At 39.0% G+C, this 27798-nt stretch overlaps 1 protein-coding gene across 4 annotated transcripts in view; it reads right to left on the reverse strand.

Annotated features, from left to right (window-relative positions):
* The window catches only part of GLRA2 (glycine receptor alpha 2), a 127316-nt gene that overhangs the window by 28877 nt on the left and 70641 nt on the right, over nt 1-27798 (reverse strand). For all 4 annotated transcript variants that reach the window (XM_071812830.1, XM_071812831.1, XM_071812829.1 and 1 more), the window contains one exon: nt 934-1083. In XM_071812830.1, the coding sequence (XP_071668931.1) occupies nt 934-1083 (150 nt within the window). The remainder of the gene's footprint in view (nt 1-933; nt 1084-27798) is intronic.

Raw genomic sequence — 27798 nt, forward strand, 5'->3', positions numbered from 1 at the left:
AATGCAACATCCTATGGTTTTGACAGTGATAATAACTGGACTAAAATTCAATTTAATATATATTGTTGTCTTTCCATTTACCAACTTAAAAATCAGGGAATATTAGAAATAATAAAATAAATATATTTCTATAGAAATATTTATTATTTGTTATTTATAAAAAATTATATTTGTTATAAAAATATTTCTAAACTGACATCTAGATTAAAAACAAGACTCTCTCCTACATTTCAGTCACTGGTATAAAATAACATGATAATGATACTCACAAAGAGTACCTTTGCTAAAAATTTGAAGTTAGTATCAGTGCAAATCTGTGAAATAGTAGAAGGTAGAGAGGAAATTGTCTTCATCTTTCTCTTTTTCAAAGCGACCATGTTTCCTGGATTCAGCTGGGAAAGACACCAGTCACTGGTGGTTTAGAAGTGAGAGCAGAACTGCTGGTCACTCTGCAGTGGGCTCCACTAAGCAGTCTCACTTTTTAGCACGACTAGCTCTGGTAGAACTAGAAAAGACAGGTCTCAAGCATGTGCTGATGTACACCTGGACGTTGTCAAGTAAACAATATTGGCGTTTGATCTATTGCTTTCAACTGTTCTTTATGTGCCGGTGAGTGCCACATAATAGCGTAATATTTAGGGACTAGAAGAAAATCTAATTTCACAAATAAAAGTACAACTGCCTTAGAAACTGTAAGAGAATAATATAATTGGAATCTGTGACCAATCTATTGACATTTATCAATAGTATCATGAACTGCAAATAAACTCAGCAGCCAGTTTTCAGCTCTTTATAAAGGAGTAAAAAAACTCAAAAGGAAACTGTAGAATAAGACTCTCCTGCAAGGGCAAGAAGAGATGAGGTCAGAAATCAAGCTGCATACCAGTGTACAGTCAAGGCAGACCAGCAACCCCAAGTAAAGAGCAGCTGTACCTTGTTTTGTCTTCTTTGTCTTCTTCGGAGCCTCAGAAACTCCTTGTGCTGCCGTGAAACAAAGTTGACTGCTGCATATTCCAGTAATGCCGCAAAGACAAAGAGAAGGCACACGGCCATCCAGATGTCGATAGCTTTTACGTAGGAGACCTAGAAAGAAATAGGACACAGCATGTTTTATGTTAAACTTCTTCATAAGCTGAAGATATTGCCATGAAAAATAAAAATATTTATTCACAGTATGAGTTCCAGTTGTTCAATGAGGTGGAGTTTTTCTTGGTTTTGTGTTTTGGTTTGTTAGTTTATTGGCTTATGACAGATAAATAATCCATCTATTAATGGAAATGTGTGTTCACAAAAAACACACAAAACATGAGCTACTGCCTTTAGGATAAATAATCAGGATTAGTTTAAAAAATACAAGTGCTCTTACAGTCACAGTCGCAGCTTATCAGAAAGAATATGAATACAGGACGTGATACAATTATTATTGAAAAACAACTCTAGAAAGTTTATAGTTATCACTTTTTTCATCTTTTATGAATCAATTACAATATTAATTAATCAGTTATGTTTGGTATGCATAACCTCAAAGTAAGCTCAGGGTACTATATCGTATTGATTGTTATGACTTTACTAATATATATCTTCTTAAATATTCGATCTTAGTTACTTGGCCTTTATCCAAAAACTCTATAAGAAAAGTAAATCTTTATAAATATTATTTACTACAAATACCCAAATACTGGATTCCTCTCTTCTAGTGAAAGTCTATTCTGATTTGAACTCATTGGTCCACAGTACATTCACATGTGTTACAGCACTAAAATATCACAAGGTTTTCACCATATTACCCACTCAGTGGGCCAAACCGTAGCCAATTAATGAGCTACACACTAAGTATATCAAAGGTACATTGTCCTCTATAGCTTTGTTTGGTCTCTGCCTTTCTTTCTAGTCCTGCAGTTTTTAAGTGAAGATCTTATGATTAGGCAACAGCAGGTTGTCTCTTTTGTCTTTTGTTTAGCAGGTGTTTCATCCAGGATGGAACTAAAATCATCTGACTTCTATTGTGTACAATATACATGTGAGCTAGTTGCCTAAACTCATTTGATAAATAAAAATCAAGGAATGAAAAACAGGCATTTCTAGGATGCAATGCATCTGAACTGTTTTAGATGTCTTCTTTGAGATGAGATGAATAACACCCTAGTAGTGCTTCTTCATCTTCATGTCTGTAAAGAGGAGTTTAGAACCACTATCTCAGCATAGACTCATGTAGTTTTACTCAGTTGTCTAAATAAAGGAATCATGTACTGTCACATTAGGCACCTAGCCTCCTTTTGCAAATCCAGCAGAGCACAAATCTCCAGTATCATACTAACCAGTCCTCTGGAGATGTTTGAGATACCTAAGGTCATCTCAAATGACACCATCATACAACTGAATCTAGATGAGCAAAATTGTTTGTATCTAAACCCTGAAAAATTGCAATCAAAAGTGTTTAAAATCTGAATACCCTGCAGGCCAAACATTTCAATGCAGTCAAAACATACAGTGGTCTGAAAAGAGAACACAAAGGATGTATTGTGCATCTAATATTCTAATGTTTAGGAGAATAAATCTGCAACTCGGAAAATTCCACTCCTACCCTTTGCACACACTATTCAAAATGATCTTGCTCTTATGGTCATGGCTATCATTTCACAACAAAGGGAAGCACACCTATTTCAGTAGCTTTTGTTCCTATTTACCATCTGCTTGAATAGCATTTCTTTTCAGACTCTGTAAAACAACTTTTGTTAGTGTCAAACAGAATATACTGCAATATGTGGTCCAGCAAACAGTACGAGCAGAGGAAGTGGCATTTAAAGCCTGGCAGAAAGGATTCAGAGCTCCATCCTGCAGATCCTGAACTCTGAGCAGGAAGTTTTAGAGAAGCCAAGTACTGTTACTCAGCTTGCATCATGGCAGTAGCTGAGGCTATAGTGCAGCTCCATGTTGCAATGCCCACCATACAAGATGCATAGGCGGAGATGGAAGAGGAGGATTTAACAGGCTAAGGTGGTACTATGAATTTGTGCCTTTCAATTAGATACACAGCAGGTATGCACTTCCCTCATCCCCACAAAAATATTTTACAAGTTACATCTTTACTGAGGAGCTGTGAAACCCAGTGAAAACTTGACAATGTCCCAGACACTCTGTGCCACAGGCTGAGGCGCAGTAGGAATCAAGTCGCTGTAATTTCTGTAAAATACAGCTGACTTTAGATTGTTTGCTACCTTCCTTGAAGGGGCAACTTGTTTTCCTTTACAAACGCCCTTAGGAGACACATTAGACATGCATAAACAGCTGGGCCGTGCTGCCAGAAACAGCACAATGCAGGGAGCTGAAGCCACAAGAATCAGCATTTCTGACTGTGCAAATCCTGTCCTAGTGGGCTTAAGGCAGAGAGGGCAAAATAATGAAGGAAGCCCTGAGTTAGCCTTCCTGCCACTTACACAGTGCTACCATAAATGGCATCCAGACAATTGCTGAGCCAGCTGGATTATATTAACTGTAGCCTGCTGGGCTGGAATCAGAGGATCACAATATACTTGGCAAGTACCTAGCTTGTTTTATTGTTTAGCCATTGCCACACCATGGCATAGCTTTAAATGAGAAAACAGAAAGCAATTGGTTCCAATAATACATTAAAACCAGTGATAAACAGAAAAATTATGCAATGAGTGAAAGCTGATCTTTTTGTTTTCAAATCACTTTCTGTAATTTTATCTGTGTATTCCCAGTATGTACAGAATTATGCTGCTAAAAGCCGAAAGGCCCATGCAATTTTCTGAAACGAGACTTTTTTTCTAGACACCTCTAGTCATGGAAAATGATGTGGATCTATTACACCAAACCTAGAAGGGCCTCACCTGGTACACGTTTCCAAAGAAGTCCTTAAGTGCATGCTCAGATTTTAGACCAGCACTTTGGTACCTAAAGCATGCACAATGCAAAGATTCAGTGGATTTTACAGTCTCTGCCTGCTTTAGCTGACTTTAACCTCTGTTTTCCCTCAACTAGGAAATGATGATATCTGCCAGATTGTAGAATGATCTGAAGTGAACCTCTCTCGACCACTCCTGAAGTTGTTGCATTTTGTACAAAATCACTTAAAAATATATTGGCTTGGGGACTGGGAACAGTCTCCATTTCCTAGATGCAGATCTTAAGCAGGGAAATACAAAGTAATTCTCTGTTTCTGTGCCCCAAGCATATGCAGGGATTGAGAGGGCCCTATCACAGAGTATTTCCTGGTGCTTGAACAATTTCTTCAGCAAAGTGAGCACAGAAAGGATGTGAATTTGATCTGCACATTCCAGGTGTGTGCTATAACAACTTGCCTACCAGACACTGTAGCTTCTTAGTGTAGTGTCTCACATGTGAATGAAATGCCTTTTCCCAAGAGCTCCTCAGCCATTTGCCACTTATCTCCACAGGAAACTCTCCACTCCATAGCCTCTAGTGTACATCTTGTTCCTAGGTGCTTATTTCTCCTTTGCACTGTACAAGGAACCTTTCAAATCTAATTTTCAGTTAAAAATATTGCTGAGTGACATGCTTGTAGGAACTGGGGTCCTCACAACTGGGCGCTTTGTGATATCATAGGCACTCCCATTGCTTTGGGAGGTTCTTCCACCAAACTCAAAAACAATGTTGCCAGCTAAGTTTGGTTTTTTTTTTCCCAAGTCATAGTATTGTATGAAAATTTGTGTGTTTGCTCAACTAAAAGGCTTACATCACAATACTGTACCTTCAGCTTTGTTAACTACCATATCCATGTTCCATGTCCTGTGTTCCATAGTCACTACTGTGTACATGTAGGACAGTATAGATCCTGATTTTTTTGAAGGAGGTTTCATCTCGCCTAACTTAGAATATGTTATGTACATGTGGGGTTTTTTAAAAATTAGTGGTAAGAAAAAAGCATTTTTAGGACAAAATGCATCTAAGTGGAAGGCAGGTGTCTATACCATATCCTGTACCTTAAAAATGCCAATCTCTCATTTTTGGCCAAGACTGGAGTTTTGGTTGGCTACTTCGGGTATATATATCTGCTTGATATGGGCCTGTGCTGGTTAGATAAAGCCTGTATATTATCCCTACTAGCTAGTGTTATGATTTAACCCTAAACTGAACAGAGCAGAATAGAGGAAGTTATCCACATGAGCCTATATTATAGGGACTGTTATCTCAGCATTTGCCGCCTTTCCTATAATTTTATTTTCACAACAGGATGTGAGATGTGCAGTAACACTACAAGTTCAGAATAAACATTACCAAGCTACCAAGTATAAAATGAAAAAGTAGTGACTGGTGTTTTTTCAAAAACTTGTTGTAAAACTTTCTCTGAAAAGCCTGTAACGCTGACAGTAAACCATCTCCCTTTGCTTTGCAGTACTCTTAGAAGTGAATGTTTGCAAACTCTGCCTTGTTCAGCGTGATCATGTTCAGTACATCAAGATTTACTTGCCCTTTTCTTTCTTTAAATAGCTGCTCCACTTTCTACTGCATGTTGCAGAGCTTCCTCTCTGATGCTTTGGGGTGGGTGGGTGAGGGGTGATATTTAATGCTCCCACCAAAAAATCATAAATTATATACATGATACAATTGCTCTGCAAATGTTTTAGGGCCAGCTAATGAGGGGAATTTTTCAGAGTGAGAGCTGGCTGCAGCAAGAGCAAAGTATGACAAGGTTGAGCACAGTAAACGTGACAAAGCAATTCCTTTCCCTTCATAATTTTGCCACTTGGTTATTTGGACATGTAATAAAAGTCCAGTTTATGCTCTATACAGCATTCTGTAGCATCAGTGACCCCACTGAAGTTCCTGGAAATGAAAGTTCAAGGAGGATTATACTGCTCATGAAGGCCTTCCAAAAATTACGCCTTCCATTTTTTCCAGCTGTATTTGTTTTAGTGCTGCGACTCTCTCACAACTTTTGGGTGCCTTTTGACACATCACTATGTGTCACCACCAAAACGAAGCATGTTTTTGTGGAGAGAAGCCAGGGGAAAACATGGTCATGGGTCCTGCATCTGAGCAGCTGTCATTTGTTGGCATCTGTGAATCAACCCAAATGTGAGCTCTATTTCTGCTACAGCACCAGCCTCATGAGACTCCAGACAACTCTCTGATTCTGTTGAACAGGTGTAGAATGAAAATAAAGACATATCCATCCTCGTTCAGAGTTCTGCATTTTTAAAATAAGTTCAATATGCAGTGAAAGGTACTCAGCTTGTGTTAAAAACAAAACAAAACAAAATGAAACAAAAACAAACAACAACAACCAACAACAACAACAACAAAAAACATATTCACTTATTTTGGTTGAGAAGATCTCATGAAAAAATATATTTGACTTGTAACATGAAACTTCAGAAGTTTGCTTTTGTATAATACTGCATTCTAGGCAAGATTTTTTTTAAAAAGTAAAATTTTGACCTACTGAGAGATGTCACAATTTAAAATTAATTTCTCCTATGCAGTAAATTAATCTTTTGGAGGAAAAAGTTTCAGAGAACTTTTCAGATTGGAAATTTAGAAATGGAACAAAGTAGCATTTTAAATCAAAACTGAAATAAAAGTTATGTAAAACTGCCTTCCAGTACAAGACATTGGTGTTGCATTAAATTTCACACACAAAATTATGTTATCATAAAACTTACTAGATTTTTTTTTCAAATCTTGAATTCATAAAGAATTTGATAGCTTTTTTTCTGCATATCACCTTTCTACAGTTGAAGGTGAAAGGATCAGTCCTGGTTTCATCACAGTTTCCAGGCAGAAAAGTTTCTGAGTGAAGAACATACTGTCAACTGCTATTACAAGCAAAACCTTTTCCTTTTGTTTCACTCTTATTCTGGATCTTTCTTTTAATCCGAGTGTTTCACCTCATGAAATGTCATCATTCTAAAACAAGTTCATATCAGAAAATGTAATTTACTTTCCCAATCCTAAACCCTCAGTCATTTTATACTTTGCTGTTGTTGCAACAATTTTCAGTTAATTATCCTTTTCACTATGCAATTTTAAATGGTCAGGTCAACAGGACTTTTTTTGGCCTACTGGACAATATGGCATAAACTAGAGAGTGTTTTAGATTCCACCAAGTTTAAAACTAATGAGGCTGATTGTCTGGTGAGGAAATCTTCATGAAGTGTTCAGGAGAAGGCAAGTAGAGCAACCATGCACCACACCTTGTTTGTTGGATGAATGCAAAAATATCAATATTTGGTAAATGTGAAACACACTTTTCCCAGTTATTTTAACAAAACAACTCTTTTTTTTTTTTTTTTTTTTCCCCAGAAACATCTACTTCCTCTTCCATTAGAATCATAGAATCATTTAGGTTGGAAGAAACCCTCAAGATCATCGAGTCCAACCGTAACCAAACTCTGGCACTAAACCAAGTCCCTAAGAGCCTTATCTATACATCTTTTAAACACCTCTAGCGATGATGACTCATTTTTAAATGAAATATGCACAATTTTCAAAATAAAACAAGAAACAAGAAAGAAATCTTTAGTTTAAAAATGGTGAAACAAAATTTCTCACTCTCCTTCCATTACTCAGATTCCATCTGAAAGTATCTACCTAACTCAGCAGGGGCACACAAGTTATTCCAGTCACCCAAAACTGCCTTCTTCGGTGAACAAACTATTCATCCAAAATTTTTTGCTCTATTTTGATCACTGGTTCTGCCAAGTCATGAGATGCTAAACCTCCCACCCATTGCTAATGCAGAACTAAATGCTGACTGCATTCAAGCCAGGAAAAATATGGAAACCATTTAGTTTGTTTTCCTTAAAAGCTGAAGGAAAATTTTCTTCACGCCTTTGAAGATGACTGGGGAGTTAAGGTATTTACAAAAATGCTCAGAGAGAGGCCCTTGGAGCAAGCTACTTCCCACCTTCAGAGTGGGGCTGCCTCCAAGAAACAGCAGGTATTACCCAACACTTTGCAAACCATTTGATACCATTACATTTGAAAAATATAACACAGTCCCACAAATACAGAAATGTTTATCAGACTGGTGAAACCGATACTGCTTGTTTCTCCTTCCCAAGGGCTTATGAAGTTTTGGCATCTTCATTATGTGTCATTTCATGCAATCACATGGTGTAACTGCCTTGTATGTCCCATTCCTGTCAATTCATTCTTTCTGTACAGGAAATTTAGGCAGGATGTACCATTTCCACTTCAAAAGCCCTTGACTTCCTTGAAAATACTGTGACTATTTTACAGACACAACACAAAGAAAAAAAAAAAATCTGTGTAATAGCTTTAGGCAGTTTTTCTAACCAAGCACATCACAGCTGAGAAAACAAAGGCTTGTGCTTTTGACAGAAGATGGTGTTGGTTGTCAGCTTGGGAGCAAACTGGGTGATTTTATCATGCATTGATAATGCAGGGATGGGGTGACCTCTGCTACTGGGAGTGAAGTGACACCAATTGAAATTGTAATCAGGGTCAAAAGGCCACTTTTGCAAACAGGTAGTCAACTGCGTGTTGTATCACTTTTCTCTAAGATGACATTAAAGTGGAAGTGCTTCTTATATCTAGTCCAGGAGTTTAATTCTAGCTCAGGCCACTACAGAAATGCTTAGCAAGATGGTACAGAAGAGAAATGATGGCTCTGATGACCCTCCCCCCAAGAACTGTGTTGAGTTCACGCCCCATAAACAAAGGCAGAGTGGAACTAGGAATGAGCAGATCTGCACCAGGGTGTACAAAGTTTGGGCACACGGAAGGACCAAATGATAAAGGCACTACCTATTTCTGTCTGATTGTTTCTTTTCAGTCTCCTGCAGAAACACATTTTGGAGAGAATCAAAACTATGGAAGTGAGAGAGGGTAAAAAATGCACATTCCTCTGTTCATCACTAATTAGGACTTTGATTTCCACCGCTGCTGACTTTTCTCATTGCCCTGATCCTGAAAAACACAGCCGGCAAGAAAAGGCCAGACAATAACACCACTCCCACCAGCTCAGCCATATCCTCAACACTATATGGAAATAGAAAATGTTGGTTCTTGTTACTCTCCAATCTGGTTGCCTCTTTCTGACCTCTGTCTTGGTAAGAGTCTGGCTTAATCAGCCAACAGAAGTGTGTTCTGCTGTAATGTTAGAATCATAGAATAATAAAATCATTTAGGTTGGAAGAGACTCTCAGGATCATCAAGTCCAACCATAACCTAACCTAATTCTAGCACTAAACCATATCCCTAAGAATCTCATCTAAATGCCTGTTAAACAACTCCAGGGCTGGTGACCTCACCACTTCCCTGGGCAGCCTGTTCTGACACCTGACAACCCTTTCCATGAAGAATTTTTTCCTAATATCTAATCTGAACGTCTCCTGGTGCAGATTGAGGCCGTTTCCCCAGACCAAGAGCCAGCAAACCCCAACCGAATATCACAGCTAGAGCTGGTATGTTTTTTTCAGATCTCAGACAAGGCAGTAAGACCCGCAGCCTGTGTCTGAGATGTCTCAGAAAGAGATTTGCAACACCAAGCATCAGCTTATTGCTGCTAATATTCTGTACATCTCTGGTCTTTTCCTTGGTCTCACTTGCTGTTTCATCTTCTGTATTCAAGAAATTGCTCTTGAACAAGAGCTCACAACCATTTGACTAAATCTTTCTCTTTTTTCCTTCAAAAGCAACCAGATTTATGATAAAACTTTCTACAGTAAAAGGGAAAACAATCATCATGTCCCACCAAAAGCTAGGACTCTCTACGCACATAGAATCCCCACAGGTTACTACAGTGTCTCAGTGCCGCACCAATTAATCCTTTGAATTTGGCTTGTGAATAAAGAAAGGCAGAAAAGCAAGCTCATGTGTATGGACCAAATAGAGTAATCAACAAATTCGAGGAGCCGTGGTGATATGTTTATGAAGGTAACAAATAAGGACTGATTTCTCAGCTACAAGGAAGCAACTTCTTATTGTTAAGTAGTTAAAAGACATTTATGACACAGAAACACTCCCATATCCAGCTGAGATGAGTGCAAATCGAGAATTATATGTGGCTGCATTAAGACGTGGGCAAATACACATACTGGCAGCCTTTGTAGCCAGATGATAACGTCAGTCTCTGGTCTTATTTACATTAGAAGTTTATGGCTCTTTCTTCCTAGTGAAATCAACAGGTAATATTTCTTTAATGTCATTAAATACCCACTTGACTACTCAGACTCTAAGTGGTAAGTTCTTCAGTGGACAAAAACAGTCACCAAGGACAAAACTTGAGGAAGATTAAAGAGGAGTTGCAAAAATGTGATTGCATGACTGCTAGCAAGAACTGCTGGCAGGATTTTGAAACAATGTTGTTAAGTTCATAAACAGAACAAAATGCGGATTTTTACCAAAGAAACATTAATATTTAAGATTCAGTTGAAATAAGAAGCCAATGTGGTACGTATCTAAGTACAACCAGACTGGCTATTCTAAATGTCAACCTTTCTGCTGTGATTGCAGTTTTCTGAGATGTTTGTTTGGGTTTTTTTGTTTGTTTGTTTTTTATTTTCAAACAGAGCATTAACTCAGTTTCAGAAAATTCTTTCCATTTCCTCTATAGATCCAAAATGCCTCAGCTACCTCAGGTGAAAAGTAATCTTCATTCAGCTCAGACACAGCCATGCCGGCTGTAGTTATTTCCTCTGTCACCCAATTAGGAAGAATTGCACCAAATTGCAATATTCTTTGACCTTTGAAGAGTTAACTGACTCAGTGCACAATTGTTATCAGATAACAACTCATGATTTTATTTTTGTAGCAATAGGAAAAATATCTTCTTTTTGCGTACAGCGTGTAAGAATCACAGAACTGGCAGATGGTAGTGCAACTACTGTGATCAATACCAGGAACCTTTGCACCAATACACAGATTTTAAGATCTATTTGTCCATTGGATAGCATGAAAATTGTGTTAAAGATCAGGTGACTGCAGAACATCCTACAACATCCTCTGTGTGTTGTATTTCCTATTGTAGTCACAACTCAGTGAACCGTTAAAAGGGATCCAATTCACTGAACCAAACAACAAAAACCTACAATTAGAAAAAGAATGCCTGGAGCAATATACCTTTATTTTTCTTTCACTCTTGGTCTCTGCTGTTTGTGAATAGAGGACTGATCATCTAATTCTTCTCTAAGATTATACTCCTAAATTCTGGATTTCTTAGAACTTCCAGCAACGTAATTGGGTGGGAAAAGCACATTTGTTTATTTTTATGACTGCCAGTCTCTCTAAATTAGAGATAGGTAAATTAAATTAATCCTTTGGTCAGATAAAGTTGCCTTACCAATATGAAATGCAACATCAGACTAAACCAACAGAGTATGGGATGGTTCATTAGATCACTCAGAATCTCCATGTGCTTTTTTCTTGACTATTACTTGGTTAGTTACTTATTCCTGAGCCAGTTATCATTCCTAACGATTCTTCTGGCTCTGTATTCTGAATTGTTACTTTCATCTGATTAAATTGGAATGGAAAAAAAAATGCTTTATTTGTGGATAATTTAAGCAATACATAACTAACAATAATGGTGCAACAAATAGAACTATATATGCAGTCCATCAAATTATTGTCTTTCTATCTTTGGTTTAAAAAAGAGAGATTTTTTTTTTAATGAAAAACAAAAATAACCCTAAAAAAAATCCCAACGCTTACATCAAAGAAAACATAGGCTCAGGAGGGATAACATGGTCCAGTTCTGATTGTAAGTGTGAGTGAGTCATAGTTCATGTACGGTAAAGCACTTAAGGAAATGCAGACTTGAAAGAGGATGTACAATGGGAATAATAGAATATGGCAAAGGTGAAAATGTACGTAGAAAGAAATTGATGGTCTGAATATTAAAAGCAGAAAGAAAGAAAGAAAATGCGATAAAAAAGACAGGTTAACAGAAAGAAAACAGAATTAAAATAAAGGGGAATGAACAGCAGTATTTAGCAAGACTCACATTAGGAATTTTTTTTTTTAATTTAACTAGATTAGCTTTGAAGGGATAAGAGCTGCCACATTAATGTAAATATACCTATCACACACTGAAATCAGCTCTAGCCCTTAGGCTCAGGATCTGGAATCCACGCTGCATTTCGTGACACACAGGTTGCATGCCCAGACCACTGTTTTGCAGAATGTCATCTCCTTCAGGAGGGTGCAGAAAGCCAAGTGCTTCTTCCTTTCCCATGGACTCCTCCAACCCAGGACCTACCTGACCCACTCTAGGTTCCACTAGCCAGCTCCAGACTGGGCAACCTGCAACCCCACTTTGGAAGAGAAAGGCTGGGACTGAGGGCTCATATTGCACCAGGTTTTGTGGTAGAAGCAGACCCACACAGCAGGTTTGAAGCTACTGGCAAGTACCTCCTTTCTTGTTTTTCTTGTTCATATTATTTGAAATTTAATGATCCTTTTGTTCTCTTTTCTAAACTCAGGTAATACTCCCTAATGTATTTGTCCTTTCCTGATGGAGTTTTCTGACGAATTAACATTTGTTAACTGAATTACATTTTTATTTACTTGTGGAAGACCAATCATGGAACAAAATAGCAGGAAAAACTAGCACAGGAATATGTCATTGTAAGCTCTCTTTTGTGTCCATGTGGAACCAGCAGGAACACCTGAGAGGGCTCACTAGGCTGCTCAAGCACGGAAGAGACAGTGTTACCTTTCATGCTCATTTTCTGCTGCAGATTCTGATTATTTTTAATAGCTTACTGATGGTCTGCTTCTAACATTGTAACTCAGAATGCAATTCTCCCCTTAGCAATTCAAGACACAATATGATCTCTTGATTTATAGCAAAAAAATGGGCCTCCAACTTCTGAGACTTTGCTTCCAAGCAGAGTCTTGTACTAAGGTTTTGTTTGCAGCTATCATGTTTTTCATAGAATTTCATTTTCGCCTGAGCTGTAAATCTAAGTACTTTCTGAATCATACTGTAATGTTAAATTGTCTCCAGGACTCTCATTGTAAGAGCTTTGTTCAAAACTGTGCCATCACACATCAAGGCTGAGCGAAATAATTTTCAGGCACAACAGTTAGGAATCTAGTGCAAATATATAAAAAAGCAGTAGCTAAGAACATCAGAGCTTCTCACTGAAGGATGTTTATGAAAAGCCTTCTAGCTGTGCATTCTTGTTTTCAGGACACATCTATACTTCCCAGCTTAGCTTTGAGCTAAAGTATTGGAATTTCATAACAGGAAAGTCCTTAAGGTTATTTGATTGCTTAGCCTGAAGCCCAGTGTTTACTCCCATAAACTGCCTTTTGTTACTCATCCATTTTGTAATGCCAGAGTGTGTGCATTTGTTCTGTACTGTCTGCAACTGTAGTTAGAGCATCCAGAGATTCTCTAAGGAACAGGAAATCAGAGCTGCACATCACCAATCACAACAGTGCTCATAAGACTCTCAGTACCAGTGACTGAGGTGGCCTAGAGTACAGATGGACAACTATATGCAGTATCATGCAAGCAGCTCTCAGAAAGGCTGTTTTTGGCCCTGGAGGCTCAAAGCACTGCAGCACAAGTGAGTGGAATGGTTTCCATGTCAGTCTGATGTCATGTGCTCAAGACTTGTTGGAGTCTGTTGCTCCGTAGGAAACAAGAGCTTGCTGGCTGCTTGCAGGATGACTTCATGATGCTGACAGATGCATGTTCGCCTTACAGAAAGGCTGGAGGAATCCTGGAGGTAACTAGGTATTCCATATCTACTGAGCATATCACCGCTGCTCAGTGAATATTCACAGTGAAGAATGATCATCTCTGCAGGAAGTAGGGAATAAATCACTTTTGATTCTCTTATTTCTATTTGCAGTGTTATACAGGTTCTTGCAGACGATTTATTGGGTTATACACTCCCTGCAAGCATGGCATTAAAATTGATGGTATAGATCCCTCCACTTTTTTGTTTGGGAGTTTTGTGTGGTTTTGTTGTTGTTGTTTGTTTGTTTTGGTTTTGTTTTTTGTTTTTTGTTTTTGTTTTTTTTATTTTTTGTATGTGTGTTTATAGTCACATGCTGTATCTGTAACAGATGCAGAGTATGTAGAACCACCTACGAGGAGGGAAGACTATTGCATCCTTGAGGAACTACTAATCCTGTTCAAATGGAGAAGGTTCAAAAGGCTTAATGATATGGGATCTGGAGAAACTGTACTGAGGAGAGGCCAAACATGCCTCAGAAACAATGGAGAGAATAATTTCCTAAGACCCAGAGGGGACCAAACTGAGTTTTCTGCTACTCAAAATCATTGAGATGGCTGGTATTGAGGACACAGTAGGTAGGAGGAAAGCTGTGTATGAAACTTTGCATTTCTGCCCAGTCTTACCTTGTTGCTTTGAGTTTACTTTATTAAAAAAAAAAAAAATTGAACTTTTATTCTTCTATTCATGTTCTGATGAAACATAGGTAATTTTTAAGTTTAAAAAAATTTTTTGTCTCTTTCAGCATCTCATTGTGAGAAGAAGATACAGGCACATCCACCTCAAAACTCTGGCTGATACAGGGTCTTGACACAGGCACCATTTTGCAAAATGAAGAGACTCTGTCTTTCAGCCAACTGCCCAGCCTTTCATGTGCCAGACACAGAGCCAGTGGGTGTTTCCTCTGAAACTCCTCTCTGTACTCCCAGGGCTTCAGATCAAGAAGCAAAAGCCAGCTTGCTCACCAAGAGCATAATTTACGGCTGCCCTGCAATGCCCCCCGACAAGGAGCAGCCATGTAGAGCACAGGCAGGAGAAAAAGGGAAGAGTTTTTCTGACTTTTGGGCAATTCTAACCTGCTCAAGGGTGTCATGTAACTTAAAAGAAGCTTCAAAACTGAGCCAGCCCACGCAAGAGAAGACAACAGCCTATATGTAAGTAACAACCTATATAACATTTCCCGTCAGTTCCGTAAGTAGCTAGAGAAGAACAAAGCTTTGACGTGAGTCATGTTAACACCCTCTCTCTCTCTCTTTTTTTCCCTAACTGTGAACATTATAAGGAAGCTCAGAACACACATTGCTCAGAATTTTAAATCATGAAGATTAAGGTCAAATTATAACTCTTTCAGGAGATTTTGATGAGCTGCCTAAACCAATAATTCTATTTGCATAATTGGGAATGAACGTGTGTCTTCCTTGAATAATTTTGTAGACATTTGCCTTACTGGTAATTCTAAGGTAGTAATAGCTCACCTCTGGTTTTCTTTCAGCTCTACAGAGTCTTGCAACATCAGTCTGTTCCTTCTACTGGTTTCAACAGAGGAATGAACACCTACATCCTTTATATCCATGTGGTTTTTACAAGCTCCATTTCCATTATGACTCAGCAGAACTAGCACGTAATACACAGTTTTGACTCCTATTAGATTAAAAGAAGAGTCTCATAGTTCTGTATAGAAGCCCTGATCGTGCTGCCCTGTTGCCCAGAATTCGTGTTCAGCATTAATAACTGAATCTTTTGAAAAGTCTCTACACCTTAAAAGCACTGACCTTACTAGCAAGTTGCTGAGTAGAATGACACATGGTTAGAAATACAAAGAGACACATTTCATATTATATTTAAGAGCTATCTTTATGTCTGGTAAGTTATTAATAGATGTCAGAAATTTCAGTAACACTTGCTCTATCATTATTATTTAGAGCTGTGGGGAAGAACTTGCCTGGCTGGTGAACCCTGTTAAATGTTTCCCACATGAACTGCCATTTAATCACTTGTCATTATGTTGGAGATGAAAAAGAAAACAAACAAAAAAAATCAGACAACTATTCTGCATGGAACCATACATGTTAGCAGAGAGCAGATCACATCTAATAAGACTCAAAAGTACAAAAAAAGGTCTTAGCATTTCGCTGCCTCTTTGCCCTGAAAGATCTTAAGGATGCACCTTAAAGAAGCTCAGCCACCTGCTTCTCAAAGAGTATGTGCAATGTGTGGAAATATTATTACCTCCATTTTACAAATAAGGAAATTAAGGTATACAGGGCTACAGGAGTAGCCAGTGGTAGAGCTGTGAACAAAATTGTAATCTTTTGGCTACCACATCAGTGTTTTAGAGTCCAGACCATTCTTCCCACCTGGCTGTGAGGTGGATCCACATTACCTGCTGTTCCACAGAAATGTCTAAATCCTCAGGAGCTTTCCTGGGAAGACTATCACTCTGCAAGTGGGATTTTGTAAAAGATGCATGTTTGTATCACCATCAGACACATCAGAAGGAGAATGGGAGACATGGAAAACAATGTGCAATTATAGAATTATAGTACCCACTCCTTCTTGATCATTGCTGTCAACTTGTGTTTGGACATAATAAGAAGCAATGAAGAGAAATTAAAAAATGTTTCGTCTATATTCACAGTTAAGCGAGTTTCTTTTTTTTTTTTTTTTCCCTTAGCATATACAGTTGCAAGAGAGATTTTGCTTAGTTGTCAATACTATGTTTATTTTGTAAACACGTTTGTCAAGTTTGTAACACGTACTTTGCCTAAAGGGTACCTTGAACCTAACGTTATTCCAGCAGCCATGACTTTGATTGATTACGCATCAGGAAGCTGAAGTGCAGAAAACTCCCACACAACATCACTTTAAAGTATGGAAATTAAAATTTAAAGGCTGCTTCTTTAACATGCTTCTTGTGTGTCAGAGCAGCCACAGCCCCAGTCTGAAATGGAGGGGCAGCAGGGAGGAAAGGGGGCACAGTCTTTCAGCCATACTCCCACAGGACATGTCACAGGCACAAACATTGCACAAAGTGGTGTTAATGTAGGAGGAGAGCAAAGGAAAAGAGCCTCCTTAGCCTCCTATATCTAACAAACGCATATCTGTTTAACATCCCTAGCTGCCAACTAACTGTAGAAGAGGACAGAAGAGCCAACTAACTGCAAAAGAGCCACAAGCAGGACCTGCTCCTCCAGCAGACATGCTCACCATATCCCTTTCAAGCACATCTCATCGAAGTCCATCATTGCCATCCAGTTGATATCAATATGCTTTTACCAGAAGAAGGGGTGCACAGAGTATCCTCAGCCAAAAGCTACTTATCCTTAGTTAATATTTTCAGCGTGTTTGACAGCAGCTTTTCCTGCACAGGATGGTCTCCACAGAGGAACCGCTGAGATCTTGTGGAGCTCTTTGCATTCTTATCTGAGGGCTGTTGTTTTTAGAGTGCTTCTCAATGTATCTTCAGGAAGACTGCAAGTCATTGTTCCTGTTGGCACTTTTGTTGCAGTGCAGCAGGTGCATTGGCACTGATTTTCAACTGCTACAAAAAAAACTCACAGTCCCATTCCTGAGGGCAGGTGAGTTCTCATGACTGCATTAGGTCTAATGGCCTGTGAAGTCATTTGCTATATTGCACTATGCTCTTACTTTCGACTCAACTCAGACAGTGTTCCCCTCTTGGTCTTTCTTAACACCCCAGTTCTCCTAAGTATTTACTCTTTTCTTTTCCACCCAGTGGCTGTACAAAGGAATAATGATTATCTGAGGAGAGGAAGGGGTGTTTAATTCATCTTTCCTCTCTGTTCATAGTTACATAGAAGATACTTCGATCATAGATACATAAAAGATCTAGGTGCGTAAGTCCAAACACTTTGCTCTTGTTCAGCTGCTGCTTAACTTCGGAGATAACTTAAGTTCAGTAGGTCCTTCATTGTTTAACTTCAATGTTTTCTGGGCAGCTGAGTTCTGCTCATGTCCAGAATAACTTTTTCTATGTGCGGGGAGGTATCTAGCTCCAACCTGTCTCCAAACATTCAGGACCTACAATGACAACATATAGGGACTGTGCACAGGAGTCTATTCAGAGTCTACTAGCCACACACTGACAGCCTTGGGTGCCTAAAAAAAATGCCTTGGTAGCTGCAGGATTATTAACACAAAAACAGGCCAGCCTTTTCATTGGAAGATTTGTGATACCAGCACTCACCAAGGAAGAGGGAAAAACACCTCACATGCTTTCCCAAGCCTGAGAGGATATCAGTGCATCTCTTCTACCTTCCACAAAACCTGTATCAGATCACATCAGAGCTAGGAAGAAAAGGGGCTTTAAAGCTCAAACGGGAGCTGTTATGCTGCACAGAAAGGAGTGCAAGATTCATGAATCTTGTAGAAAGCAAGAGGAGAAATGGAGTTATGCCTTAGATGCCTCTGGTATATTGTCAGTCACTGGCTAGAATGAAGCAGCTTCTTATCTGGTTGTTAAGTTATTCACTCTCTGTCCAATTTGAAATAATGGGACTGCTGCTGTCAGAGAAAGAGTCCTAAGCTATGTGAATGATAGGGGAAGAATTCAGCTCACCATCTGAACAGATAGGCAGCTCCAGGGTAGAATTCAACCCATCTACTTCAGATGTTGCTTGGCCATAGGGGTGAATTGTCTCTCTGGAAGAATCAATTTCCATCCACTGGAGAGGGAACTAAGATAAAGAATACCCGCTATCCAAATTATCAGAAAACCAAGGTCAGATATTCAAAGGGAGAAGGAAGGGAAACCTAGAAATATAGGGAAGAAGAATCCAAAGAAATTAACTTGAGATTCAATTAAGAAACTACAGAAATGTAAGGTACCCTGACTCATTCTGCCCTCCTTTTTGCTGCGAGTAGTCTCCTAATTGGAAGAGCAGTTCCTGTATTTTATACTGGTTTGTCTCTTTATCTTCAAGGCTTGACAGAGACAAACATGATTGAAACACAGTTTGGAAAAGCCTTTCAACACTGCTGTTTATTTGAAATATTATTGTTTAATAACCAATTTCCCTGTTGTAATTATGCAAAGTTTAGGCTTTGGGGTTTTTTAATCGGTGTTTTTCTGTGGCTTGGGTGTGATTCCTGCAGAAGCCTTATAATAACCAAGCAACTAGGACAGCCTCATCTAATAATTTTTGCATGCATATGATGTTCAGGGGGATTATTAAAGTTATTTTCTCACTAAAATGTTATCAGCTTAGAAAGCTGAGCTGTTCCAGGCCAATGACTGCAAAAATGTTTAATACAGTTGTATGCACCAGACCGCAGTTGCACATGCTAATGTCATTTATTCCATTGATTTTGCCTTTTGAAATGAACCTTGCTGCTCTCTAATTTTGGTTTAAAAATCCTAACAACCAAGATAATGTTGTTCAAATGGCAAATCTTTGCTGAAACTGAAAGCTGGAGTATTTGTCTAGACTAAAAAGGTCAGATATGCTCTGGTTTGACAGGACTTGTTATTAACCTAGGACATTAGGCCTTCAGAATTTTCTCCTACTTTAATAGCATTGTATTTCAAGCCCCCAGCACAACTAATTTAAACGGTTCCAGGGTTAGAACCTACTCAGTTTTGCACACCAAGATGGAAGTCAGTCTCATAGTACTAATTTCCCTGCAATGTAAAACAGTGATAACAAAGAAAGGCAAAAAAATAAAACGAAAGAACATGAATGCACATAGCATTACTCAGGCTTTTTTGTACTGCTGGAGTAGTCTAAATTTCAAAGCTACCTCCCACACATACAGTTATATATAACATTTTGAAACACAATACTTCCTCAGATGTTGCATTCATTGTCATACAGTTTATTCCTAGATATGGAATATTTTGCTATAGAAAGCAAAACTATATCAGTATTTTTCTGCTCTAATGATTCATTCTGGATGCTAAAAGAGAGACCTGATGCACAGTAAAACAGGAGAACAAGCAAAGGGAAAGAGATAAAGATAGGGGCAGACAAATGTCAAATATTATTCAGTTTATTGGGCCATGATATGCACAATATGTCATGACTCTGTAGTCGTATGTGCCTCATATTTCTCGTTTGAATGATAATTCTTCTTGGTGTAATTGTAGCCAATAAAGCCATACTGCAATTAACATCATATCCATTATCCTTTCAGTGAATTATCATAGATTTTTTTAAGGTTCAGAACCCACACTAGCAAGGCTTTTTTTCAATCAGCTAGAGAGACCATAGCACCAAACCACAACAAGCCTTTCTTAGAGACTCTAAGGAGGCAGAGGTTTAATGTGCATTTCATATACCCTTGTTATTTAACCTTGATTATTGCAGAAATAAGGTTTACTGCAGAAAAGTTCAAATAAAGCATTATCTTCTAAAGTTCAGTTGCATCTGAAGGTTGGCCCATTTTTTTAAGAGTATTATGCAAAGCCTCTTGTTAAACAAAGACACTTGCAGACACAGTAGGGAAAATGAAGATATTGTCAGGTCCCTGGGGGCTCCAACAAGGCTTGGTTGCCCTGACAAGTCTCACTTGAGCACCCAACAAATCTCCCCCTGTCTGTGGGATCAGGAGTATTCTAGTCTGGGCTGTATCATACATAGGCGGTGTCCAGCCAGGTCTTCTTCATGGACTTTGGACCTGTGTTATAGTTAGCCCTACCACCAGCTTAGCCTTGAACCACTCTGACTGGCTGCCTGAGCTTCCTGGATCAACCCTGGTTGGATCTGAGATCTCTTTTCCTTGCCTCCAGTCTTGTCTTTCCTCCTAGTTGCACCCTAGCCCTCGCTTATCACCTCATCTCATCTGGTAGTATCAATGGATCATATTACCGTCACCATCCCAGTCCTTCTCGGATCTTGGGGGGTGATGCCCTGGCTCAATCTGTGCTGTGTGTGCCCTTGGCCCCTAGTTTGCTCTCCCTCATGGAACAACTTGACTTATGCTGCTCTCTGACAGATATCATTGGGCCATCACTGCTACTGTCACAGTCATTTATGATTTAATTCAATTTTTGTGGGTCTTTCTCACTGTTACGGGTTTGGACTCTGAAGACATTTCAATATGCAAAGAATAAAATTCAAAACTCTTACCTGCTATACTACATTAATAATTGACCTTGGTTTGGAAAGCTTGCTTCATCAATGAGGACAGCAGATGTGGATTATTTTTTTTTTATTTTAACAAAGCTTTTGATACTGTCTCTTAAAGTATTGTTCTCAACAAATTGTCCAGCATACAGCTAGACAAATCTGTAATATTTTAGGTGATCAATTGACTGAGGAGTTGGACTCAAAGAGTTAAAGTAAACAGGGTTACATCAGGCTGACAGCCAGTCACCTGTGGGGTTCCCCAGTGCTCAATTTTAGAGCCAGAGCCCTAAAATGTTTTTATACATTACACACTACAGAGTAGTTTTACAGTTTTGGGAATTTCATACCAGTCTGCCATACCATTTTGTTGAATCCTCTCTTCAAATTATGACCCATTGGCTACACAGATTAATGTACTAGGATGCTCAAAACAAGGACATCCAAATCATCATATGCTATAATTAATTTGGCTTGGTGGGTTTTGAGATAGACTGTATTGAAGTCAGAATGAAATTCAAGAGAAGAAAAAAAATGGTGATTAGGATGATATGATTTTGATCCCCTAATATGAAACAAACAAAGAGTAGTGACAAACATACCATGTGAAATCTTTGTTTTTATTGGGCAGCTCAACAGTATCACAAAAGCAGAATGTCAGCAATTTGCTAAGAATATGAACATCGTCTTTCTAAAAGTAGTTGTCCGTCATGAATCTAGGGTAGAATATAAGAAGCTCCAAAATAGGGATATTTTTAATCCTTGTTTCTGTTTTCCAGTGACCTTATGGTCACAGAAACTTCTCCTGCCAGGTAAGAACTCTCTTTTTTACTTTTTTACTGAGTTCCTGCACAGCAGAGATTTTTCCCTTAGCTCCTGTGAGCCTGTGTCACGGTTTAACCCCAAGTAGCCATCAAAACCATGACAACTGCTTGCTCACACACCCAACTCCTCAAGTAGACAAGAGAATCAAAAAGGGAGAAACTCATAGACTGAGATAAAAACAGTTTAATAAAATAACAAAGTAATACTAATATACTACTACTAACAGTAATATATATAAAATGAAAATAAAATATGAAATAAAAGATACTCAATGCAATTCCTCATGAACTCTGTCTGTACCAAGCAGCCAGTCCAAGGAAGAGAGCCCCCTGGTCCCAAACAGCCGATCTCAGGGAGAGACCACAAAGGGCAAAAAGGAACAAAGGCCAACTACAAAACAGCAGAACAGCAAAAAGCCAAACTAAAGGACCTCAGGAACTCCGGAAGGGAACTCAGCTGGAATAGAGCAGAACTGGAATGGGTCTCCCCAGCTAGAAAACCTGACTCTCATTAAATACAAAGTATGATGCTAATGACATGGAATATTCTCATTGAACAGTCTGGATGTCAGTCAAGGATTGCCCCATCCATGCCACCCTTCCCAGATGCCTCACACCTGCAGGCAGAATGTCCAGAAAAACCTTGATCTCCCAGACAACAGTTAAGATAACAGTAAGTCCTTATATTTTCTTCATTCCAACGCAAAAGTATTGGAAAGTTACTTGAAGAAAAGCAGTAGTTGTGCCCCAGGTTGCTATTGTATTGTTCTCAAACAAGTCTAAACAATGACTGTGGTAGATTAAAAAAAAAAAATAATAATAATTTCTAACTGTATGAAGATAATTAACTCAATTTCAGTCAAACCAGCACAGCCTGACACAAAATACGTGTGTGAAAAGATGCCCTAACTGCAACTTTTAAGAATCTAATGTAGCTTCTTTACCTGACCTTACATTTTCTGGCAAACAGCTCACTGAAGTTCACTTTTGATCAATGTCACTGTCATTTCTAGGCTTATCTTCATTCACAAATAAGGGCAGAACTTCCTTTCTCCATTTCTACCCTTAGGTAATGGCACGATATCCATGATTTGTGGGTACTGACTGTTTCATACAAGACCACATTGAGAAATGCAAAATAAAAAAAAAATGCAAAATCAATGCAAAAAATAAATGCAAAATAAATTAAAAAAAAAAAAAAAAAAAAAAGGCACATCAGCTCTTTAGTCCTGCTAAGTGAAAAAACATAATTCTACTCCGGCATCTGGGGAAGCCTGATACTATGGTAACCTGCCACATGAAGCATCCCTAGGAAGCCCCCTTATCTGCAGCAGATGGGAATCAACTAAAGTCTCCAGCAACACACTGTATCCACATAAACACTAATTGAAACCTTGAGTCAGTCCCCAGCTGCGCTGTAGGACTTTAGCTCCACAGTTCACATGCTCCGAAATGAAACATGTGGCTAAATTTGGAAAAGGGAGGAATACTCAGCACTTGAGAGGACAAACTCTAAAAGAACCAGCAAAGTGATTTTCGACAAGTGGAAGTCACTACAGTTTTCCCTGCATTATTATTTCACCTGCTTTTAATAAGTAATGGCATTCTGAGAATTTTAATTCACAATTGCATATGTGTATGTGACTTTAAACCATTATATTTTCCTTGTAAAACATGTAATTTCTCTGCCAAAAGAAGATATGAAGACTTTGAATTCCTTCTAATTTATATTTGGCCAGCAGCAGTACGTACTAAAACCCTTAATCACATCTTGTGTTTTACCAGGACCAGAGATGAGGAGATGTCTGTTTAACCTTTCTCAGCACCCAGCTGGTTCCTTCCCATTCGAAGGAGCTAATACACTGCCTTAATGGATAATGACGTCCACGGCTCTTTACTACTGAAATCCACAGGTATGTGGACACAGAAGCCATCCAGTGTCAAGAACAAAGGAACTATCCATGTGCATCTGGACAATTTGGCCTTTCCCAGACTTGTCTGAGCACAGTAAAATTCCTGTGTTCATCCTTGAAGGTCTTCCGCTCCCTTCCAAAGCCTAAGTCCAATGCTTATCTCTGTTGAACTGGAAGCACAGGTCAGCCCCACAGACTGGGGTACTGGCACCCAGGTTCTGCTGTCTGGGCATGAAGAGCGATCAAGGAGCATGGTCTGAGCAGGAGCACACCCTGTCTCCCCAGCTTACATCAAAACCAAGCAGGAGGGCAAACAGGTTCCACTTCTCACAAGCAGCTACTGGGTGTGAACACACACTTCATCCTTTTCACTGCCACTCAGATGTGAGGACCAGGTGCTTATAAGCATGTGATCCTCTAAACCCTTCAACCCCTGGAGGTGCAGCAGGCAAAGGCAGTGTGTTAAACTGCCTGTAAAATCCCTTCTAGCCCAGGTCTGCATGGCACAGTGAGCACAAAAAATTACAAAATGTCACAATTTCACACTAGCAAGTTTCAAGAACCTGCATTTTCCCTTGAGGCTTATGATTTTAAAATACTTGAAATATATTTGTCTTGTGTTTATCCTCTCCATTTTCACATCAAGGAAACCTGTCAGCAATTTGCTATGGGGATAGGTGGAAGGAACGGGGGAGCGTGCTGGAAATACTAGAAAATCACCTGCCATCTTCATCAGCTTGATGCACAATAGCACGTCAAGCCAAGTGCAGCTCAGCAGGGCTTACTCTCATGACAAGACAGAGCTTTAGTGTAAGCACCTAAAGGTACATGTATACAGAGATAGTGGTGGCTGTACCACCTCAGCTTCCAGCTTTTCCATATTAGGCGATGTCAAACTAGTCAGGCAAACCCTAGAGCAGTTTTGTCACCTGGGAATGGGTAAGCTGGCTTCTGTGTACCTCATATCTGATCCTCAGGTTTGTTTTCTTGAGGAAACTGTAGCAGAAAGCTTCTGGTTTAAATTTGCTGTGTTTATATTACTCAGATTTTGGTGGGATTCTTCCAAATAAGCTAGTTTCATTTTATGATAGGGAAAACTAAAAAAAAAAGCCCATGAAGTAGTGTTAAAAAAGTTTTATTAATTTGTAGCACTCATGTTAAAGTACCTTTAAAATACCGAAGTTCATGGAGAAAATAAAAGCATTCTTTTGTTTTCTTTAACTGAAGGGTAATCACATTAAGATTCACAGTAGGCCTTCTATTCCTTGAGAGTTTTTACATGAATGCATACTGAAATAAAAGATCAGTGGTGGTGTCATTGGTACATAATCTGCAAATGTCTTTGTGAGAAGTTTAATTGTATTTTGTGCTTTTTTGCATGACCCATGTATTCAATGTGGGTGAGTTGTGGGAAGAGAATGAGTATGACAACTCCGTAATCTTCATATAAAAATGAGAGTAACAGGCCAATACTTGTTACTCATACCTTGAGAAGGGCAAGAACAGCTTATTTACTCTTTGAATGTCTGATTCATTGTTTTTTGTTCTCTGAAAAATGTCTTGCTGAAGTCCTTGCTTGAAAGATATTTTTACCCTGCTCTGATTCTGAATTTAAAACAACATAAAAACCTGCATATGACAATGTGATATAATTTTTCTTGATGTGTTTACTCACTGCCTGTCTCTGCCACGACTTTCATGTATCTTGCAGATAGCCAAACCCTGATAGTGTATATGTACAAGGATCACAGAATGTTAAAGAAATTCCAGAAGACTAAAATTGATCACGCAGTCACGTATGACAACTTTTACCCACTTCAGATAAACATCACAATAACAAACAAGTTTCTGGTTGTCTGTCATTAACTTTGTTCTGGCAAAAGACAGGCTGCCAGCTCTATCATTTTGTGGAATCCATGTTTGTTGTGCATACTTCCCAAAAAATAGGACCTGGTTTATCACAACTTAATGACTTGACTAACATGACACAACTGACTGACCAGCAATGTTCAACATTAACTGACAAGAGCTATCTCTCTGTCAGCTATTTAATCATAATTAGCTGACATGATACTGGATGTTAAGTTCCTTGGAAGAGTTAGTCATGCAGAGGATCATGTTAGCTAATTTGCTTTTTGGCTTCCACATTCAAAGGAAAACTGATGTCTAATCAAGAAAAAAAGTATGAAGCCTTTCTCTCATTTCTCTGTGCAATTTCTCTTGTCAGTTTCAAATGACACATTCAAGGCCAGCCTAATCAGCACACTATTGACTATACGAAAATGTACAACATGTTTGAATGTAATTGAAGGCAAAGAAGTTCACTGTATATACTGCAACTTTTAAAGTCCCAGTTCCGGAAAGGAACCCCTGTAACAAGTTTTCCCATATTATTATTTTTCATTTTTAAGCCTGATTTCTAAGGAAAGAAACAATGTATTGCTGTACATGTCCCTCCTCCTGTTCCATGTAAATGCCTCTCTGTCACTTCTCAGAAACTTGAGAAACCAAGCAATTTCAATTGAGTTTGAGAACAGGGCAAAAATTCAAAGACATACAATCCCCAAAGCTATTGAATCACCTAAGTTTCGTATTGTAGGAAAAAAATCCTAGAATTGTAGAACAGACCAGGTTGTATGGGTCCTCAAAAGATCAACTGGTCCAATCTTTCATGGGTAAGGAAGCCTAGATGAAATTATCTACCACCTTGTCCAACCACACCCTGAGGAGGTTGTTCCAGTCAGTGATGGTTCTCACTGTAAAAAAATTCTTTCTCACATTGAGATGAAACATCTTCCAGTGCAACTTTAACCTGTTGTCCTTTGTTTTCACCATGTCGCTTCTTGTGAACAGGCAAGGGAAGGAATTTCCTGGTCTTCCATCACCGTCCAACTAAAATTTGTGGCTTTGTTTCTAAAGCATTGCAATGAACAGTCCCTCGGAAAAAACTGAGGATCAGATATGAGGTACAGAGAAGCCAGCTTACCCATTCCCAGGTGACAAAACTGCTCTAGGGTTTGCCTGACTAGTTTGACATCGCCTAAAAGGGAAAAGCTGGAAGCTGAGGTGGTACAGCCACCACTATCTCTGTATACATGTACCTTTAGGTGCTTACACTAAAGCTCTGTCTTATCATGAGAGTAAACCCTGCTGAGCTGCGCTTGGCTTGACGTGCTATTGTGCATCAAGCTGATGAAGATGGCAGGTGATTTTCTAGTATTTCCAGCACGCTCCCCCGTTCCTTCCACCTATCCCCATAGCAAATTGCTGACAGGTTTCCTTGATGTGAAAATGGAGAGGATAAACACAAGACAAATATATTTCAAGTATTTTAAAATCATAAGCCTCAAGGGAAAATGCAGGTTCTTGAAACTTGCTAGTGTGAAATTGTGACATTTTGTAATTTTTTGTGCTCACTGTGCCATGCAGACCTGGGCTAGAAGGGATTTTACAGGCAGTTTAACACACTGCCTTTGCCTGCTGCACCTCCAGGGGTTGAAGGTATCTCCCATCACTTATCTCCATAATCCCTTTCTCTCTAAGGGACTTCACATATTAGAGCCTGCAATATGAAAACATAAGGAGAAGAGCAAATGAGAAAGCCCCATGTTTAAGTGCATGTTATGACTTTCCCAGGGAAACCTCCTCATCTCTATTTTGTAGCTTGGAAAATAGAAAAGTACAGAGTTTACTGACTTGAGAGAACAACTTGTCCTACAGCATGCAGAGCTGGGTAGGACTGTCTCAACCATAAGAATTTTTTTTCGGCAGAGTAAGTGCAGGAGATTTTATATGGCAGACACAGTGAGCCCATTGTCAAGAAGTGCCCTCACTCAGCTGCATGCCACATACGTATGAGGTTTGACATTGGCTCTATTGATTAAGGACGGCCTTGTAAGCTGGTTGATACTGGACCTGAGTCATGCACTACGACCTCAGACAAGTTGGAAGTAGACTCTGCATCTGAAAACACTTGGTCCAAAAATTCTGGTATACCTCAACCCTGGAAGTATTTGTACCTACCTGGTTTCCAGGGTAGTTCACATTGAAGAGATGTCCTTAATTAGTGGCAAGAACTTGAACAACATTTTACCCTGACCCCTGAACAACAACCAGCAGGAAAATAAATTAATTGTGATAGGGATACACTGTAAGAATTCCTCAGTGTCCAGCTTACAGACTGCTAGGTTCAGAGCCATTCCTTAGGAAGCATCTGTTCTTCACTGCCTACCCTGTGCCAAAGCACCTCTACTGAGCCTTTCTTCTCTCCCAA

The sequence above is a fragment of the Patagioenas fasciata genome, chromosome 1 (assembly GCF_037038585.1).
Source record: "Patagioenas fasciata isolate bPatFas1 chromosome 1, bPatFas1.hap1, whole genome shotgun sequence".
Classification (NCBI taxonomy): Eukaryota; Metazoa; Chordata; class Aves; order Columbiformes; family Columbidae; genus Patagioenas; species Patagioenas fasciata.